We start from the raw sequence: 22029 nt of genomic DNA on the forward strand, positions 1-22029 counted from the left end.
ATAGTGTTAGAGCACACTGCGAGTTCATATTAGTAAATTTTTCTTCTACTTCTAACTTCTGATTGTTTAGACCTAAAGACGTGATGTCAGACTTAAATATGAGTTTGATCAATGGTTCACAAAATACTTTAAAATATCTTCTTGTGTATTCAATAGAAGAAAAAAACTTTAAAAAAACTTAAACTTTAAATTTTCAAGGGTTCTAGCCAAGTGGCAACCTCCTGCTCTCCCTCAGGAAGCCATTACGGAAGTAACTAAAACTGCATTTCATCCAAAATTCTGCTAGTCCTGGCCGCTCCTGGCTCCAAAATAGAGCAAATTTCAATTGAGCCCACTGTTAGAATGGCCAACTTTACAGCAGAAAAAAAGGTGTTTACAGCCTGGTACAAAAAAGATTTTGGTTAATACAGGTAATATTACCCTTCATGACAACTGTGAGGGGGGTGATTTTTTTTATAACTCATCCGTTTCCTTTATATTAAGTTATATTAAGTTTGCATAATTAAGGGCGTGGCCACTTGAGTGACAGCTAGGTCTCATTGGTCGCCGCCACCTCTGCTGAATCCTGCAGATTAGCCACTGAACTCGGCATATTTATCGTATTTCTGTGTTGTTTTATGTGGCTTTACACAGTCAACTGCCTTTTGGACTTGTTACCTACAATTATTAGATGGCATGGCATGCTGAGTGAACTTAATTGTGCTCACAAACCATTCACGTGGCCTCCGTTTCCCATGTGAGTAAAGTTATATACTTATACACCATCTCTATACATGTATTTGTTTTATTTAAGATCATTTCTCGTTTATATTTATATTTAGAGCTGTAATGCACTCCAGAATCTGTCAGATTGATTAGCTGTAGGCTCTAGAACAGTCATCTGAAGCGTTGTCATACAGTGTTATGCAGGATTTCATCAATAGTCTTACATTAACTAACACAGACTATATCTGAAGTTTTTGGAAGTAATTTGCGTTTTCCTCCTGTTGAAAAACGTCATAAGAACAATGTTTAGTGGCTCAATGTATTACAGCAGTGCTTTTAAAAGTCTAAACACTTTATTGATATAGTATACAACCAAGCACAAGTGGTCAGAATACAAACGAGTTGCAGGTGATAAAGTATTAAGCATTTCTCCCAAAGAAAAGTGTGTCTGAACCAGGTCTCAGCAAAATGCCAGAAGTGTCTGTAGCTCAGCTCAATCTCCGCCTCTTTGCCCTTGTTTGGTATCCCGCCGTGGGTGTGATGACGCGTAAACAAAATGGCAACGGTTGGCCGCGCCTACTTATCACTTCTATTGCTCTCTTTAGAAACCTATGGGTGACGTCATGAATACTACGCCCATATATTTTACAGTCTATGGTTCTAGCAGAAGAAAAAAAGCTTTTTTTGGCTGGAAAAATTCAAACTGAGTTTTTAAAACCACAGGTAATCTTTTGCATTTAAAGAAAGGTTCATATAAATTCGACAATATTAAAAAGAATTGACTGGAGAGCAAAGAGCAAAGTTATTCACAAGAAGGAACAAATCTATGTGAAAGACTTCATTAAATCTAAAATCAATTATTATTCATTATTTCAGAGGAAAAGAAGAAAACTGAAAGAAAAAGCTGAACGTGGCCTTGATTATTTGCTCCCATTCTTTAAAAAACGAGATCCAGTGCCTTAAAACGTACTTTGTTCTCAAAGCACTCATTGTAGACTGCTAATATAAAAATGATATTGATCAATCAGGCATGTGACAAATCAGACTGGACCAAGATCTTGATATTTTTGCGCTCTTTTATAAATCAATCATAATTTGAACCAAATGCACTGCCGGTCAAATAATTGAAATGTTTTTTTTAATCTCTTACATGATCTGATATTGTTTGATACTGATATTAAATTGATACTGATATTAAATTTCATTAAATATATAATGAAAACAGTTATATTGCGATATTACTGTTTAAAATAAAGTTCCCTGGCCCAATTCTTTCGTGCCCAGGTTATACACCATATCAAGAACATGTGACTCCCCTTTTCTTAATTAATAAGCAGCTTCAATGTCATAAGGTGAAAAAAATAAAGAGATAATATTTTGCACATTCCATTTCAACTCAACTTTAAAGCTAAAAGTTGAGGTTTGGTTAAGAAATAAAATACCTCCAGTAAGGGCATGGCTGGGGTGATGATGGGGTCCAGACGGCGGTCTGGTCCATATTTGACTGAAGTCTTTTCTTCTTTGGTCACATTGAGTCTGGGCCCCTGGATCTCCAGATTTTGCTGTCCACGAACACACATAACATCACTGGCCAATGAGCCTGCAGCACAAACACATCACAGTTACGCTCACATCACACTAAGCACACTTGATTTCAGTGAACTACAGGCTATTTGGCCCAAACAAAATAGGGCTGGAAAATGTTACATTGCCATTATTGAACCAGGGTTCAATGCTAGGGAATTTTTTCTACTGGCCCAATCAGGCCGGTGGTTCAGATTTTTACTTGCCCAGACAAAATTTTCACTGGCCCCACCAAAAAAAGAAGTTAAAAGCTATTTCTTAGCCACATGTTTTAAATAATGCAGCAAACGCCAAACATAATTGTATGCATACACTTTTTATACAATCGTAATGTAACTAAATTTGAAATAAATAAATAAATAAATAAATACCATTCTTCAACTACAGACACTTTTTGTTCTGACTTTTGTGAAGTCGAGTAAATAAACTTGTTTAAAATTAACGTAACATAGCCACATAAGTTTAAACAATTTGTCTGGTTTTAAGATCTGTAATGCTGCGTTCATACTAGATGCGGCACGCACGTCAATTGCGAGTGATTTACATGTTAAGTCAATGCAAACGCGCGAATAGACATCCTGCGGCGGCGACACGCGCGAATGGCGCGATACGCGCGAATGAAGCAAATTGCGCGAATGGCGCGGGGCGAATTGAGCGTTTTGCGCGTTTGACGCGCTTAACGAGCATTTCACATGAATCTCTCGATTTCGAAAATCTTAACTTCCGCGGACATTCGCGCCGCGTTAACCAATCAGAAGCTTGCTCTTGTGGGGGCGTGATTGTGACGTAGAACCTGTTGTCGGTGTTCCGAGGGAAATCCTCCAGCCTTCACCGACAACTGTTCATCAAACTCGGCTTGGCTCAGTCAGAAGCACCGCTGAGAGCCTCCGTCATCCAGGTTAAGTTTCTGGAGGAGTTTATGAGCTCACAGAGCTGGATGCACCTCTGAAAGAATGTAGTGGACTCAGACACAACCCTAAACGTATCGACGCTGTTTTTCAGTCTTCATAAAGCACATAAACAGTGTTATTTTCTTCATAAAATCCATGTTAGCCATTTAGCTATGAAGCTAGAGTCTTCGGGCAGACAGAAGCCCTGACCATCACGCGAATCCGCGTCTGTTCTGATGTGAATTTGACATGCGAATAAAGCGAGTAAACTCAAATGTTTACGCGGCTATTTACGCGCGAATAGCACGATTTATCCGCGCGTTCCACGTCTGGTGTGAACACAGCATAAGAGGACAAACTTAGATAAGAAGAGAAAGATTTGTTTTCCATCGTGAACTGAAAAAATGTCAAATTCCACCACATCTCAATATACAGCTTATTTCAAAATTAAATAAATTATGGCAGTCAAACATTGTCTAGATAATTTTTGTATCTATTTCAACCAATCCTTCCACAATGCAGAGCATCTTTCCATATTATATATATTAGAGCTGCACGATTCTGGCTAAAATGAGAATCGCGATTTTTTGCTTAAAATAAAGATCACGATTTTCTCACGATTCTGTAGATGTAAAATAAAGGTATGGTAAAAACAAACATATGGCACAACATCGAAAATAATATTATGTGTACGTCTACTGGTTTTTATAAATAGTTCTTTTCTACTTATAATAATTCTGATGTTGAATTATTATGTTTGAGATATATGCTTGCAATCTGTCATATTAGACCATTTTACTGGTAAAATCCGACATTTGCCATTTTCAGATTATATTTAACAATATATAGGCTAGAGTAGTTATACTGACATTGTAAACATTTATTTTCAACTGTGGGTTCGCTATGAAAGAAAAAACATATCAAATGCTTGCAGTAATCATAACTCTAAAATGCGATATGATCATTTAAATGAAGTGCACACTTTCGGTTTCATTTTGACAGCTAAGTGCTTGTTGTTCATACTTCGCGCGCGACTCCCAAACGATCACTCTGTGTCACAAACTGAATATTATTTACAACTGAATTACCTGCTGCTCGCAACATATTCACTATTCACATTATTGTTCTATTCACTAAAGTAGACGCGCGTGCGCTCTGCTTAATGATAGATGCACGCGCGTCTACTTTAGTGAACAGAAACTAAAGTAGAAACCGCCCTCTCTGTGATAATAGCTCACGGTCAGCAGCTCACGTCACGTGTGATTTCCCGGCTGCGAAAACATCATTATATTAAGACAAAAAATATATTTTAGGTTAATTATACCTTATGAATACAGTATGTGACTCATTCAACATCTTTTACAGGTGTCAATGTCACTGAGCAACGTGTGTGAAACAATGAAGATTCGTGCAGCCGCCTTTTCTTCTCTCCTGAACTTGAAAATATGATTGGCAAAATCGTAGAAATGCTGGATTAAGATCGTCTAGGGGGTCGAATCGAGATTTCGATATCTTTTAACGATTAATTGTGCAGCTCTAATATATATATATATATATATATATATATATATATATATATATATATACACACACACCCACACACATTTGTCAATGAAATAAATTAGTTGTATGCTGACTTGTACACCTGTCACACTCTAAAATTTAATATTAAGAGCTTTTTACAAAATAAATAAACTGAATTTGTATTGAATATTATATTAAATAGAGCATGAACTTAAACACTGTGAATACACTTTTAATGTGTGTTGAGATCTTTTTAAATATTTTTTTAAATGGGTGTGGTGATGGAAATAACAGTGGTGGAAATGACATTTCAGCAGTTTATTGTGAAAAAATGAAAAATAGCTTCACCGATTAGCTTTGAATTGATGCTAGCCTTTCATGTATACAAAACACTCTTATTCACCTTCATTTTGTTTGGTTTTTAAAAACATCTTTAAAGGTAAAGCATGTTTGGAAATGACGTAGATTAAACAAATTTCCTTATCAAGCAATATTTACTGTGATTTTTTTTCAAGTGTTGTTGACAAAATGTAAATTCCCACAATCTTGAACATGTTCTCAGATGGCGCTATTCATTTTCATAGAAACCACCCTAAAGGTTCAGGACACCCCGGAGAACTTTTTTTTTTTATATTCACAGATGTGTGTTTGTTGAGCATCAGTTAAGACAATGTTAGCACCAGTCAGCTTTAATTGTGGGGAAAACTGGATCATTTTGAGCTTTTGTCAGCTAATTTCAGCTTCCGGGTTTAAAATGATTTTTGGGGCAGGATCAAAATCTGCGACGTAGCGCAGTACTGCAAGTGCAATGATGACGTGTCGGTTTCTCATTATTATTCATAGCGGAGTTTCCCTATCCTATGAGAAGAGCCGGCTGCTTAATTATTTATGAGACCTGCCAGACCTGCCAGTGTCAAGCCCGAGCTGAGAGACACGGAAACCACTGCACAGTATTTAGCCGTTCATGAAGGCTCATATGCGTTTTTTTCCATGATCCACCTTGGTTTGTTGCATGTTTTCCCCCGCGTTCTTGTCAGGGCCGATCATACAGCAAAGCTGTGTGCGCGCTGCTAGCATTTTTGTCGGGAGAGCAGCACGAGAATTTGAGAATGGCGGACGCTGTCTTTTATCAGGAGTTCGTTTACATTCAGACACATCGCCGTGCTGCTGTGTTTGCCTAAATCCTCCAGATTACCAGCAGGGTTAATGGTTAAAATAGACAGGTCAGGAGACCTGCTGCACTGAGTCTGCTGGATACGGGGATTGAGGGAGAAGTCCTCATTTATAGTGTTTACATGAACACACACCTTTATAATGATATAAATTGTGGTTATCTGTATATGAAATTACGAATAACAAATGTAGCAGGGCATTAAATCACTGTTCATTTCTTTGCATTTTAACTTTGTAAACTATAAACTCATGCGTCTCCTCACGGTTTGTGTCTCAATTTGTGAGCCAACTGACAACAACAGTCGTTCTCCCCTGCAGGCCACGCCCACTCCTGCCCTCTGCTCGCGGAGCTCCACGCCCATTAATCATGCATCTTTTGAAAAAATTCTGAAGTAGACTTTAACCGAAAGTGGGGGGTGTCATGGCCCTTTAATAATCTTTCACACAAACTTTTTAAAGTGACATTACAGTGTTGTGTGGAAATGACACTGATACTGTGTGACAGCTATATTTTGTATTAAAAAATAATATTGATAAGTGTCTCACATTAATAACTATAAAATATTGAAATTATTTCACTAGTGCTTCATTAAGATACATGAATAGATACCAGATAAATCGTACTTTAGAATGTTAATTTTCACAAGGTGAAAACAGTGATTTTGACACCTAAAAGGAGGTTGAATAACATGAAAAACGTCCATTTCCCGCTAACATTTAAGCGCAGTTGCTGGTTGAACACAATGGCAAACCAACACTGTTCCAAAATTCTAGTCTAATATAGTGAAAGAATCAGTTCATTAATTTGAGTTTGATTAATGGCATCTAAAATGTGTGTTTGGGAAAGAAAATTATAGCTAACTAGCGCAAATTCCCTGATCATAGCTGAAAATGAGGTCTGATATCCCTTTTTATTTTCACTATCCATTTAGAACAGACCTTCGGATCACATGGAAAGTGTTGAAATGATAAAATTGTGTCACTTTCTCTTCTCTGATGAGAAATACAGCCAGGTATGTGTGAATTCAGGCAATACTTCCAGGTTTCTTCCCACCGCTGCCTTGATTTAACTTTTAAAATGGTGGCCGTGTGAAATCAGTCTGTATAAAGAAAATAATAAAAATTGCTCAGCCCTGACTACTGATGTACCTTCACTGTTGCCGACTTCTCCAGTGCCCAGGTTATACACAACACCGAGAACATGCAACTCTCCTGTCTTACGAGGAAGCAATTTCAACCGCGCCTGCAAAAGGGAAAGAAACACAGAAAAGAAATCAGATAAATTACCAAAAAAAGTTAATTGGTGTAAAGCAATGGGAAGTCAAAAGAAGAGGTGCTCTAACCACTTTGGTCTCCTCTGGACTGATGGTGAACTCTGGAATGACTTGCGTATCGATGATGTCACCGAGAGCCGTGGTCTGGAACAGATTCAAATGCAAGAAGTTAATCAAAGTGATGAGAAACTCAAAGCCGGACGCCTCGGGGACGATGAACTGAGAGACGATTAACAGCCTTACTTCTTTTAGAGCCACTGCCTCTTTCTCATTGCTGATGGTTTCTCCGCTTGTGCTGTCCTGAGGGCCTGAGAAGTCTTTCACTGTAAACTTCCAAAGCAGAGACAGAGCCGACAGAGCTAAGGGAACCTTCAAGGGGTTGCGGAAAACCACCTCCACGATGATGGGCTCTGCAACGTATAGAAAGAAAGAAGATGATGTATTAATAGCAAACAACATGACAGAGAATGACAGGGAAAGGGAATAATCCAACTCAGATCCAAGGATGTCCTAGGTGGGCTAGTACAGTAAAACTGCTGAATGTACTGATCTGGTAAATTTGGTCACATGAAAATGTTTGTTTTTATTCAAACATATACAATTAGTAAGGATTGGTATGCCTAAAGAGCTTAGAATGACCAAGAGGCGACATTCAATAGAACGTTCCATTGCAACAGCAGCGCCCAGCAAAACCCCCGGATTCCTCCATTTTGGAGTGAAGGCGATTGGCTGTCCATGGGATCTCATAGATATATACACTAGATTGTTGCCTGGTCTATTGTTGTCTAATGAACGGAATGCGTCAATAGCGCCGCCATCTTGCTACAGGGTAGCGCTCCTTTGAAATGAATGCGGGACCAATGTACAGTGGAGAACTGTGGACATCCAAAGCCAGAGATATACACATATACACATATATCTATGATCGGGAGTTTTCCTGGATGTTAGTATGTAATTTTTTTTTCTAATTACAAAAATTATAATTTTACATCACTTTTCTACATTGATAGAACAGTAACCGCACGGGCATTCCTGACAGAAAGCTTGTGTTTGTGTGTACAGAAATTTACTATTCAACCTCCCTGTTAAATTTGATCTAATCATGTCCTGAAACACACCTCCTCTCCTGCTTTCACTTCTCATACTGACAGAGGGAGCGATTAGTTTGTGAATGAATCCCCCGAACGACTCTTTCACTAACGTTAGCCGACAATAATACAAGTTTCTGGCAGCGCAGCATCTCGTTGTCATATTTCTTTTGCATTGTTAGCTGATTTTATTCAACAAAACTAGCATAAGCCGAGTGTTTAGTGCGTGTTGGAGCTACTTTGTCTTATGGTGAATGGAGTAAGTGACTGTTATCATCAATAACGTTACCTGATTAGCACAAAAGTTCAGAACATACAAAAACAGAAAAAAAAAACGTAATATTACCTATGAAATGTTCTACCTTTGTGCTTTGTTTTCTTTGTTTGCTCGTTTTTACACCCGTAGACAGCGCTAAAGTCCCACATCTTCACGTAATAACACTGTCTTGACTAGTGCGGTTGAATGACATTTTCCCTGGGAGCACTGTACCAATGTGGCAGCGCTATTGACGCATGCTCAGGGTCCTTATGCGATATCTAGTGTATATATCTATGATTGGACCTTATTGCTTCTGCGATGGCAAGCAGCTGCTTTGTTTGTTATTTATTTATTTAAAAATCGCATTAAAGCTTAGATACAACCTGAAAGACGACAATACAACACTTACTATCACAATCATTAGCACTTTTAACAGTTTATTTTACAGACTAATAATATGCTGTTGTTCTATTAAAGTTTGCATTCCAAAATGTCTGCCGCGCCATCTAGTGGCTGTTTCCCAATTTGCACTAGAGTGTCGCCTCTTGGTGATTCTATGCTCTTTGGTATGACAATTAAGAGCGCTTATGTTCTGTAACTGTTTTAATGAATGATGTTGCAACTTCTCTGAATTCGCTGACAAAAAAAAAAAAAACTTTTACTTTTTAAAGAAAAAAAAAGACTTTTTTTTAATATATATATATTTTATTTTTAGGCGCAACTAACTGTGATTAAGGCGCAATCCCAATTCTACCCCTTAGCTCTTCCCTTTACCCCTACCCCTCATTTTGCATGTTCACGCCTATGGGTAGGGGTGTCCCAATCCTCTTTAGCTTGAAGGCGTAGGGCTAAGAGGAAGAGGTGAATATATGATTTTTCAGGACCACACTTGAAACCAAGGGGTAAGAAAATTTCCCAGAATACACCAGCCAGAGCGGCAGTATTGCTGAACCCGAAAGTAAGAAGATCCACAAATTAGTATTTTTTGTTATTATTACAAATTTTTACAACAAACGAACATGTTTCAATATATTAATACGCGTTTCTGTTAAAAAAAAGAAAAAAAACGCAAAAAAAAAAAAATTTCGGGATCTTTAATCCATAATCATAACTCTTGTACAGCAGTCCCACAACATTCTAACACTCGATGACACTCAAATACCCTGTCAGAAAAGTCTAGTGGCTGAGAATGGGCTTTTAACAGTGTCTGCTATAATGTTAATGTTGTTTTCTTGTGTTTACATAGATGAATATGGCCACTGTGTAAATAGCCGGTACAGTTACGATCTTACTGCCACATTAGATCGTTATGATAACATAATATATGCCTTCAGCGATTTCCTGAAGATAAATACCAGAAAATACAACAACTAGAATCACTACAGCAGTTGCGATCGTCTGATCTCATAGGAAGCAGGAGATCGCGATGACATATGATGTTGTGTGCAGGTGCTGTCCCAATTCCTAGGGGTAAATTTTGAAGCCCTTCCCCTTGACACTGTGTTATAACGGCTAAGTAGAAGGGGAAAGAGAGACAAAAATAAAATTGGCAATGGCCTTAAATCACATAAAAGAGTGCAATTAATTAGGTAAATGTATTTAATCTTCAATAATCCCCTATATTTTAAACTAAATCAAATTTATGTGCAATTAATTATGATTGATTACAGGAAACTGCAAATAATTAGCTACATTTTTATGATAATGATTTTTAATTAATAATCTATGACAGTTTGCGTTTATTAAACAGTAAGAATGATTAATAAATCCATATGAAACAGTCCTTTAAAAGTCAGGTCTCGTCTTCAGTTTCGGGCTCAGGCGCGCTTTGCACTCACACTACAAGCGTACTGCACCAAAGCCCAAGTGAACAGCGCTCTGGCACACCTCTTTCAACCGGGCCTGGACCGGACAAATGAACCGTGTCAGAGCCCGATTCAGAGCACTCACACTTCTCAAATGATCCAGGAAACGGGCCTAGGCATGGTTTGGATAACAGTGTTAGTACACATTTAGTCTCTATTTCAGAGGTCGCCACAGTGAAATAAACCGCCAACTATTCCAGCACATGTTTTACGCAGCGAATGCCCTTGCAGACACAACCCTGCAAATACACTCTCACCATACACTCTCACATTCACACACACTCATACACTATGGACAATTTAGTTTATTCAACTCATAGCGCATGTCTTTGGACTGTGGGGGAAACCAGAGCACCTGGAGGAAACCCAAGCGGACACGTGGAGAACATGCAAACTCCACACAAAAATGCTAACTGGTCCAGTTGGGACTCGAACCAGTGGCCTTCTTGCTGTGAGGTGACAGTGCTAACCACTGAGCTACCATACCGCCTTGTCTTAACCACATTTCTGGAAATAATATTAAATCATGATACTCAGAAACACACTGTTGCATCTGAATCTCTGCTGCTGCCATACTTGCCAATAAAAAACACAAAAAACGTAGGAACATGGCAGGATCACCAGAGGGTGACTGTTCTTCCTGTTTTTCTTTAATCTTCCTGTGTGGTGAGGGTGTTGACAGGTGAACATTCAGCCATTATAAGTAATTCATTTCTTGATCAATACTGCAAAAAACAAACAAACTAGTAAATAAAAGGAGGTCGTTGTTTTTATATTACTTTTTGTTTTTTACTTCCAGTGTAACTCTGTAATCACTGTAGATACACAACTGGCCAGGAGGTTTGTTAATCTGTCCAGGTCAAATCCAAGTAAAGCTGCTATTGTCAGGGTTGGTGAGGGGAAATGGGTAAAAAGGAGCGAGGACTCAAGTGCAGGAAAATGGGGATTTTATTAAATAATAAAAATAAAACAAAATGCAAAATAAACTACCCAGAGGGGGAAAACATTAACAAAACAAATACATACACATACAAACAGGACTGGGCAGGCTGGCAAGGATGAGGACTGGAAACATGACAAGACAAGGGTTCAAACAACAACATGAGATGACGAACTGGCACAGGACAGCAAAAGTGAGGGGTATATAAACTGTAGGAAATTAACAAAAAACAGATGAACATAATTAACTAATAATGGGTTAACAAGGAGGGTGGGACTAGACAATAGACGGGAGAGCGCATGACACAGAGAGACAACACAAGCCATGCGCTCACATGACAAGAACATGCGGCCAATGAGAGAACTCATCAACCGCATGTTCATGACAAGAGGAGCACAACACTGAAGCACACGACAAAAAGCACGTGACCACAATGTAAACATCGGGCCACGTGCTTTGACAAAAGACGCAAGACACGAGCACACGATAGATGAACACCTTACCGTGCGCTCACACATAAGCAACGCGCATGCTTCATCTCAGCGCCAACCAAAACTGAAACCAACTAGATGGAGGCGCCGAGAATAAAGCAGCGCGCCGCTGACAGAACAAACACAAACACTAGTACAAGAGCGCGTGTGTCTGACGGACGCAGTGCGTGCGCGGCCACATCAAGCGGCAGCGCGCACACTCTGCATACACCCTTGACGGCGCGCGCGCACACAGAGACAGAAACAGGACCGGACATAGGTAGTGTCAGAGCTCTGCTACCAAAACAAGAATTTACAAAGACCAGAGTGGCAGAACCCTGACAGCTATGCCTCATTTGTTTTGTTTTCTTAGGATCAGTCAGTTTTTACAGTTTTCATGCAATAAAGAGGAAAGCTAATGGTGAATAATTCATTTAAGGCCAATTAAAAATTAACTCATAAACCAAAAAAGAAAAAAAAAAAAAAACGCAGCCCTGCAAGACATCAAACGCATTAACGAAGCCCGATAAATGCATCAAAACCTCAAAGGAAAATAAGAGCTTGTGTCAGTGGAGCGGTCGAGGGAATAGAGAGGTCTTAACATCCAAATTTGGAAGAACGCATATGCAGTGGATATTAAAATTAACCAACAACTAACAATTTCTTAAATTCCAAGGTCACTGCTGAGGTTCAAGGAAAAGAGCAGAGTTACTTGCATTCTGAATCATAGTAAAGAAAAAACTTTAGTGAGATTTTGGAAGAAAAAAAAACGTAGCTATGTTTCCTTCCAAAGATGCGCGTCATGGGCAGGGTTTCTGACTGCCCGATGACTTTGTTGCTAAATAGCTAACATAGATTTTATGGTCTGTTTGCACTGAGTGGTACGGTATGGTATGGTTTGGTACACTTTCATGGTCGTTTCCACTGTCAAAAGGCGTACCAAACCAAACCGTACCGTACGGTACCATTTTTTCGGCAAACTTTCGAAAGGGTCTCAAACACGAGAAAGGGTACCAAAAGGCGGAGCTAGACATGCAACTGACCTATATTGGTTTACAGAGATACGTCATTCGCTTGCGCAACAAGCCAGAACGAAAACAAAGGACCCGCCATGTTTAAAATACACAGCCGACGAGCCGAGAGATTACAGTGGAATTACATATACATATAATAATGAGCCATGGTCGACCCGGGCTCAAACAAACCTTGTCGTCCTCTTGATGAACAGCCACAAAGCCAAAAAGAAGAGCAGATTTACCCTGTGCCCCTTAGGTTTTTACGAGCCAGTCTGAAGCGTGAGTGGATTCGCTTTTTTGCTTGCGCTCGCCGCGTGTCTATATCTGAAACAACAAACTTCTTGAGCTCATGATGAGAACATTCGATTGATTACTGACGTGCTTTTGAAACCCGATCCTTTCAGAAGCTGACAAATGCGAGAGTGAAGCGCAAAATAACAAAGGAGAAGCTGCAAAAAAAGGAGCACATTATTTTTAACAAACTGCCCTGTTTAACTATTATTATTTTGGACTATTATGAACTCAGAATGATGGAATGACTCTCTAACAGAGGCTACACGTGCTGCTGAAGATTACAGGCACAGACTGTAGGCTATATTTTGTGTTGTGTTTGAACCTAAATAAGTACTAAATGTCTGCTGTGTGAAGTTCTTCTGTAGTTGGTAACATATTGGAGACTGTAAGGGTCTGTATGTGTTCATATATGTTGCATTCATTTATTTATTCTATATAATTGCAGACGTTACAGTAGGATATTTTGAACTGTCATTGATCTGCAGTTATAATTAACTGATGTTGATAGAAAAGTTAATAAACATTTATACAGAAGTACTTAAGTGTAAAAAGCATCTGTTTTGTGAGAAGTGCTTCTCATATTATATGTAAGCCACCCTTACAGCTTTACTGTAGACATTTTCTCGAGCGAAAACTGAGTCGACTGAAATTTTTTTGTCATACACCAAGCTACACCAAGCCCACCAAAAGGGTACCCCTGGCAGTGGAAATACAAACCTTGATAAAAGTGACCGCTCGACCCGAACCGTACTGTACTGTACCAGTCAGTGGAAACAAGCCATTATTGAAAGAGTAGCTGTGCTTTATGAAGGCTAAAAACAGTGTAGACTCATACAGCGCCATGTCTTGAGTTCACTAGAACCTTTCAGAGGAGCACCCAGCTCTGTGAGTTCATCAACTCCTTCTACCTGGATGATAGAAGCTTTCAGCGATGCTTCAGACTGGGCAGAGCCCAATTTGATGAGCTGGTGTCGGCAAGAGGATTTCCCTTCTGGACACCAACAACAGGAGCTACGTCATAATGAAGCACATACAAGAGCAAGCTCCTGATTGGTTAACGAAGCGTGTATTACCGATAAAGTTCCGATTTTCCAACTCAAGTAATTTGCGACACTTTATTCGTGCGAATCGCGTCATTCAAGCCGCCTTATTCGCTCAAATCGCGCTGCAGGATGTCTATTTGTGTCTTTGCTTCGAATTATAATGTTCATCACTCGCGCTTGATGCTTCATCCGCATCTGGTGTGAACGCACCATCAGAATCTTTATATGAGCAATCAGTTTTTGATGAAGCTATTAACATATTAGCTGACCCTTCACCAAGTTTATTTTGCGAGTACAAGTTACTGCCTTCTGGTAGAAAATACAGGCTATCTGTGATACAATCGTTTTAAGAAATCTGTTTCATCTAAATCAATTAGACTTTTTAATATTTTAATATTTGTTGATGATTTAATGACTGTGCTGTCTGTTTTATTCAGTGTATGCAAATGAGAGCCTAGAGTCCGAGACAAATTTCCCCATTGGGGACAAAAAAAGTGTATTAAATTCAGCATAAAAGTAGACTAAAATCCAATTAATTCTAAAGACTGAACTATGACTATGACTAAAATGGCATTTTAGCCAAAAAAAACTCAAACTAAATCAACACTGGGATACTGTGGTGAAAACGTACCCTCCACCACGGCGAGTGGATATCGGAGGTTGTCCGTCTGGCTGTTCAGGCAGCACTGGGATGGCTGGAAGGTGTTGGGAACGCTTCCCCTGTTTGCTGCGGCGACGACTCTCTCCTCCAACTCTTTCCACAGCTGAGAAGAATCCCTGTCAAACTCCTGGTCCAAAGACACGTGTGTAGCAGCCTGTTTCTCGCCTGTTGACGACCAAGTCAAAAATTAGGAAACACACCAAGTACATACCTGTGAGTCTGATCACATTTAGATGATGTTAATGCAAACGCACAAATACCACGGGCATAAGCATCAAAGATTTAAGCTTAAATCTGTATAAATTTGTAAAGGAACTCCATATTTTAATAGCAGCCACGGGGCATCATTATTGAACATTTTGCTTTCCCTAACTTCATAAAAATGTCGAAATAAAGTCTGTAATAAGAAAGAAATAATTTACATTCAGTGTAGGGATATGGCATTGAATAAGTAACAGAAAGCTATAAAAAAATATTGTATAACACTATCAGCTTTCACACTAAAGGCTCTATTTTGACGGTCCATGCGCAGAGCGCAAAACGCAGGGCGCAAACGCTTTCAGGGTGTGTCAGAACGCGTTTTTGCTAATTTAAGGACGGTAAAATCTGCTTTGCGCTGTGGCGTATGGTCTAAAAGGGTTGAGTTTATTTTCTTAATGAGTTATAGGTGTGTTTTGAGAATAAACCAATTAGAGTCTCATCTCCCATTCCCTTTAAGACCCAGCTGCGTCGCGCCAAGAGCGCATTCACTATTTACAGGACGCAAAGTAAGTCTAAGTGGAAAAAGTGAGCATTTCACTAACAAACAGTTGACAGTTTTTTTTAACAGAAAACTGTTAAACAGAGCATCAGAGCAACAGAGCAATGAGAGATAATGGATCTACTTTCACATTCGCTCTTGGATAGGGGAACCTTTACACACAGACATCAATTAGTCTATAAATAAATACTTTCGTTTGTTAAGCGCAAATATTCGTTTCAAAACTATTTCTAAATTCAGTTCTAATTTCCAGCAAATGAATAAATGAACAATAATAACGAAGTGTGTTCAAAAACCTGAGTTATATCCTAAAACACATGCTGTGCCCCATATGGTCTAAAACCTGACAGATGGGCTAATCTAAGCTTGTTTTTAATAAAACAAATATAAATATGGATATAATAAATAATACTGCTAATAATAATCACATTATACAAAAGCAAATTGTTATGAATGAATTGAAAAAGCCTCCCGAGATGAAGACATAAAAGCAGTAACTTTTCATATTTATGTAGGCTAGAAAATAATATGTTTTGTAATATTTTAATCCTTTATATTTATATCCTATATCTATTCTTATTATATCCTATATATATCCTTAATATTTAAATTTTTTCATATGTAAAGATATTTGCCTATTGCTCTCGTGCGTATTAAGCACTCTGCGCTGGAGTTTAGACAGGGTTTGTTTTGGTCTAATGAAAAATCTATTATAGTTTCTCAAAATAGCAACACGCCAGCGGTCCACCTCAGAACGCCTTCCTTTTTAGACCAGAACGCCTATGGGCGCACATATGAGTGCTAATGCATTTGCTATTCAAACAGCTTAGCGCAACGCCTCAAAACGACTCTTGTGCCAAGCTGAAACTAGCAAAAGACTATTGCGCCGCGCCTTGCGCCACATTGCGCTGGGTGTATGATAGGGCCCTAAGCTAATTGTTTCTTTTAATAGCAGAAGGTGTTCCACCGATTTTGGCTAGCTAAGATAACACTATTTTTGACTATAGAAAGTGCTCATCTGGGGCCTCATTTGCGAAGACTTGCATTGAATTCATACTAAAGCATTGCGTAGGCACAAAGCTGTAAATGTGCGCACGCAGGAAAAAATGCCGATGAAACACTGAATACGCAGAATCCCATGCATATTCTCTTTGTACCTTTGAAATTGAGCGCACATGCACGAGCGCAAAACCCCTCCCTGTCTCCTCCTAAGTATGAATATGGCTCTACTTTGGCAAAACCAAACCAAAAAGCAATGGCAAAAGCAAGCAAGAAGAGAAACTTCACAGATTGTGAATTGGAGGTGCTACTATCGGAGGTAGACTAGAGAAAAACTGTGTTATTTGCAAGTTTGTCGGAATTCAGAATGCAGCAGCATGAGTGGTCTTTAATGAACCTAAAAGAGCACATGTCACTCTGCTACTCATCCGTTTGCACTGGCTGCCAGTTGCTGCTCGAATCAAATTCAAAGCTCTGATGTTTGCTTACAAAGCGATTTCTGGCTGCGCCCCTTCTTATCTGCTCTCACTTCCGCAGATTTATAGGCCCTCCAGAAACTTGCGTTCTGTGAATGAACGTCGCCTCGTGGTTCCATCCCAAAGAGGGAAGAAAACACTTTCCCGAACGCTCGCGCTCAATCTGCCCAGTTAGTGGAATGAACTCCCTAACTGCATCAGAACGGCAGAGTCACTCGCTCTTCAAAAAGCGACTGAAAACTCAACTATTTAGTCTCCACTTTCCTTACTAATGTGCAATTGCCTCTCGGACTCCTCCACTAACTACAAAAAAAAAATAAAAATTACTAATGCTTTCCTTCTTAGACTTTACACACCTGAAACTTGCCTACAGCACTTATTCATTGTTGCTCTTATAGTTGTGTAAATTGCTCCCTTGTCCTTATTTGTAAGTGGCTTTGGATAAAATCGTCGGCTAAATGACTAAATGTAAATGTAAAAAAGAAAGATCCGATGTTAAGGTGCAGGTTAAGAGGAGAACATCGGTGCACCGTCCAGGTGTGGACCGAGCAGGTGGGGGAACAGGGGATGCTGAACTAACACCCTTTGAGGAGTTGCCACAATTGTGGGCGACACACAATTTCAGAGTTGATTTGAATATTTTATCTCAAATGGTATCAGAGTTTAATTGACTTTTACAATTTTTACGTTAAAAGATATTTAAAAAAATATTTTAAAATAAATAAAATGCTAATTCCCAAAACAGAGTCAGGATGTTTATCTGAACATTTTGGTACTGCTTTTATTGTATAATTTCATATGGTTGAATTGTTTAATTAATTCGTATGGTTATTTTTTTTTTTTTTTTTTTTTATAATCGAGAAATTTAGCCTTGTGCAACATTAAGAGCACATATTTATCTGACCTATTTTTGGCTCAAAATATAACAGGAGTAAGGAATTTAATTGGTTTGAAATTGAATGTCTATTGAATGTTAAAAGTTAACTTTACCACGGTTCAACACCATTGTATGGAAACCTTATAGACATGCGGATGATCCCGTCCCATTCAGCTGACATTGGCCCCATTTAAATTGTCAGGTCTTGATGCCCAATTCCGATTTGTTGCCTATTTTTGATTTGTATGCCTGTCTGTTTACACGTTGTTTTGACTGTAACCCATATCCAATTAATGCATTTACACTTGCCATACATTTTACGATGTCGCGCATGCATAAATACGGATTCTAGCATCTGTGCCACACTAGCCACAATGGAAGAAATTGTCTTGTTTTTAGCTTTGTGAAATATGCGAAGTGTAGTATATGCAGTGAATGGTTTAGTCCAGATTTACCACCATGCAGTTTATGTAATGGTATGGCCCTGATGTGTGTGTGTACTTGAAGATGTAGCCTTTGCTTGTGTGCACACTGGTGTTGGAGAGAATAAAGTTATTCTATGTATAGCCTGCAGTGCGTGTATTAATAGCGACAAAAAGCAAATATTACAATACAAAGTTCGCCCAACTTTAAAATGATTTTGAGGCGGAGATGGGAAAGGGCCGTCATCGCAGCTTGCGCTTTTGGTTTATATGCTTTATGATGTCCTCCACCATTCAGAGGAATTTGTGGGTACGAGAGAGATCTCAGGTCTGGTGGGAGTAAACTGTGGCGACTGACCACTTTCCTCCTCTGTGTTTCCTCTGATGTTGTTTACCGCGTCGGCACCTCCACCCACGCTCTTCTTTCTGTCATTAAACCACAGAGAAGCACCACATTGTTGCAAGTTTAATGATGTACAGATTGGAATGCCTCAATAAACCCGATCTGCCTGTTTTCATGACAGTCGCATTGTCACATATCCGATCTATATCTGATTTATTTCCACATATGAAGGAGGCCTGAAAACGATCTCTGAATATCCGAATGTATGCGTTTTTTTCGTGTTTACACGGTCATAGAACAGATCCGATCTGTGACACATATGAGCGAAAAATCGAAATTGCGTCACATTTAACTGCCAGTGTAAATGGGGCCATTGCAGGGCTTAAATATACTTTGTAGAGTGCAATTTAACACAATTGCCTCTAGGAGTCGCCAACGTAAATAAAACAAACACACACAAGAAATGCACGTACGCCAGACATGAAGTTGGCGTGGACCAACGCACATTGTCACATTAATTTTTATCGTTAGTAAATCCAAACGCGAGCGTAAAACCTGGCGTACGCAAAGTTGTGCGTACGCAGCGTTGATACATGAGGCATCTGGTGTGCGCTACCTCGAGTTGTCATAGAGAGGGACGATAATGTATACAGTGGTTTGGAAAAGTCAAGATATTAAAACAGCCACAATTTTCTGCTCTACGGTTCCTATGGTATACGTAAGACTTTTAATTATGTTTTTCTATTCGTTTTTTAGGACACCAAAGAAAGATCAAGTATATTCCCAAGGTACGCACGATGCTACATTATACTACTGTTTATTTAAAACAGTTTCAAGAGTTCACACTTAGATACTGTTTGACAACTTGTTAGCAAGTTAGCAGGTTTGGCATGCTGTCCCGGGAGAGAACCCTGAGCCCAGGGCTCCCGCCAGGTCCATAAAGCATGTGAGGGGAGTACGAGGTCAGGTGTTCTCGAGAGCTCCCCTCGGCAAAAGAGGAAAGGAGGAGAAGGGGTGGATGGGGGGTTTCTTCGGGAAACGAAGATAAGGGAGTAGATCTTAGCTAGGTTATTTATAGTGAGTTTGGATCAATCCGATTGGCTAGCCAATGAGTGTAGATGAGTGGCCAGCTGCAGTCAATCATATCACGTGCTCCTCTCGAAATTAGTTTGTGAAACTTCATTTATTCATACAGAAATGCCAACTGACCCAGCCGGTGTTCGAACCAGCGACCTTCTTGCTGTGAGGCGATCGTGACGCCCCACACAAACCATTCTAGTATTAAAAACTTAATATAAGATTAATGTTTTGGGATTGAAAATTATGCAACAGTATGAAATGTGCACAACCTTAAATAATAATAATCATAAACACTTCTGTCTCCCACAGACATCACTGATACACAACCACACACACCAGAGCCGCCTTACATCCAATCATCATCCAGCGCCTGGAAGAATATTTGTGATTCAGAGCCTAAGGCAAGCAAACCTTTGGAACAGACAACAGGTGTGTTTATTTATCATTCAACACAGACCACTAACACCCCCCCACACCCCATCTTTGAGACTGAGATCCGGGCAAAGACTTTAATTAAAAAGGTTTCACACCTCCTGAGGCCTGTTCACTTCCCTCCATCTTTTTATACTTTTTTCTTTTTAAACCCACATCGGAGTTCTGTGCTTCTCCTGAAATGAGAGTCATTTTGTTTGCTTCCCTTTAATTGAAGCCGAGCTGGTTGCAGATATCGAATGTGGTAGCCGGTGTTATTTCTCCGATTTTGAATGTAATTTATTTTGTGATGTACGAGCAGCCCCTCAGCGCCGCTCATCGCTTTTGAGTCTCATTTGAAGTTTTCACTGGAATTACTTTTTTTTTTTATCGGAGTACATAAATGATGTTGAGCTCATCTTCATTTCACTGTGGACATGATGAGAGAAAAGGTCATTGCAGCTGAACGTGAATGTTAAAAAGTCATTCTGAACAGTTGAACTGTGCTTTGATTCATTCACGTGAAGGAACAATTATGATTTCATTGTTCGCCTACTAAAGCAATACCAATGTGCTGTGTGTGTGCGCGAACAGGGAATACAATTGAAGAGTTCAGATGCAAAAACCTAATTACCAATCTGAAATTTTCTTGTAATATTGGCATTTTTTTATGCCTTAATTCAGTAATTTCACTTTTATGGCAAAAATAGGATATTTTTAATGGCTTTTAATGTAAAATAACTGAACATAAACATAAGAGGCTGAGAAAAATGCTCATTGTAGAAGAAAATTACAGATGGCACTTAAAGGTTTTGCTTCTGAACTCTTCAATTACAGTCTGTATATCACAAATGCTTGATACTAGGCCTGTGAAGATGGCAATTTTTTACCTACTACATTCAGAACATAAATTTAGACATTCTACCATATAATAATGCAATTAAATTATGAAAATTGTCAAATTAAAGCAATAGTGCAAAAAATCCTGGGGCCTCATGTACGAAGACTTGCTTTGAATTCTTACTAAAACATTGCGTACGCACATTTATACGTAAAAAATTCAGATGTATGAAACACTGCGTACACAGAATCCCACGCATATTCTCTTTGTAAATCCGACTTGAATCTGAGCGCACATGCATGAGCGCAAAACCCCTCCCTGCCTCATTCCTCTAATAAATATGGTAATGACTCTACTTTGGTAAAGCCAAATGAAATAGCAATGGCAAAAGCAAGCAAAAAGAGAAACTTCAAACAGAATGTGAATTAAAGGTGTTCCTATCGGAGGTAGACAGGAGAAAAACTGTGTTATTTAAAAGTTTGTCATTGGAATGAGCTAGTTGAGTGATTTCCGCCTGTTTGATCGACAGAGACAACAAAGCTAAAGATAGCGGACATTAGCAGCGCGAGTGGCGTAGCTCGTAAAGCGCATGGCAACATGTTTTGACATTATCATTCATGAAACCGGTTCGAATCCAGAGTCTGATGAACGCATTCTTTTTTTCCCCTGTTACATATCAGATTTTGCCAACTCTTCATCACGAGGAAGACAAGTAGGAATCATTAAAGTGTGTGTATTATGTTAAGCGCATTTGTGCATCACATATTATTTGCACATTAATTGAATGGAAATGTTTCTGAAATGTTGGTCTTCAGATGGAGCCTTTATAGCAATGTTCGTGCAGTCGATCGCTCCAATTACATTGGGAAAACCGGCGATCGCTGTAAATTGCGCTTTAATGTTTGGCTGGTCAACTGCATGGTATGGAAACCTTATAAACCTGCTAGACATGCGGATGATCCTGTCCCATACAGCTGCCATTGCAGAGCTCAAAGATACTCTATAGAGTGCAATTTAACACAATTGCCTCTAGG

At 39.2% G+C, this 22029-nt stretch overlaps 1 protein-coding gene across 4 annotated transcripts in view; it reads right to left on the reverse strand.

Moving 5' to 3' along the window:
- The window catches only part of trappc8 (trafficking protein particle complex subunit 8), a 164717-nt gene that overhangs the window by 66006 nt on the left and 76682 nt on the right, over positions 1 to 22029 (reverse strand). For all 4 annotated transcript variants that reach the window (XM_017352638.4, XM_017352637.4, XM_017352636.4 and 1 more), the window contains 5 exons: positions 14757 to 14951; positions 7394 to 7560; positions 7220 to 7294; positions 7026 to 7119; positions 2148 to 2305 (listed from right to left, as the gene is read on the reverse strand). In XM_017352638.4, the coding sequence (XP_017208127.2) occupies positions 2148 to 2305; positions 7026 to 7119; positions 7220 to 7294; positions 7394 to 7560; positions 14757 to 14951 (689 nt within the window). The remainder of the gene's footprint in view (positions 1 to 2147; positions 2306 to 7025; positions 7120 to 7219; positions 7295 to 7393; positions 7561 to 14756; positions 14952 to 22029) is intronic.

Source organism: Danio rerio, chromosome 20 (genome assembly GCF_049306965.1).
Source record: "Danio rerio strain Tuebingen ecotype United States chromosome 20, GRCz12tu, whole genome shotgun sequence".
Classification (NCBI taxonomy): Eukaryota; Metazoa; Chordata; class Actinopteri; order Cypriniformes; family Danionidae; genus Danio; species Danio rerio.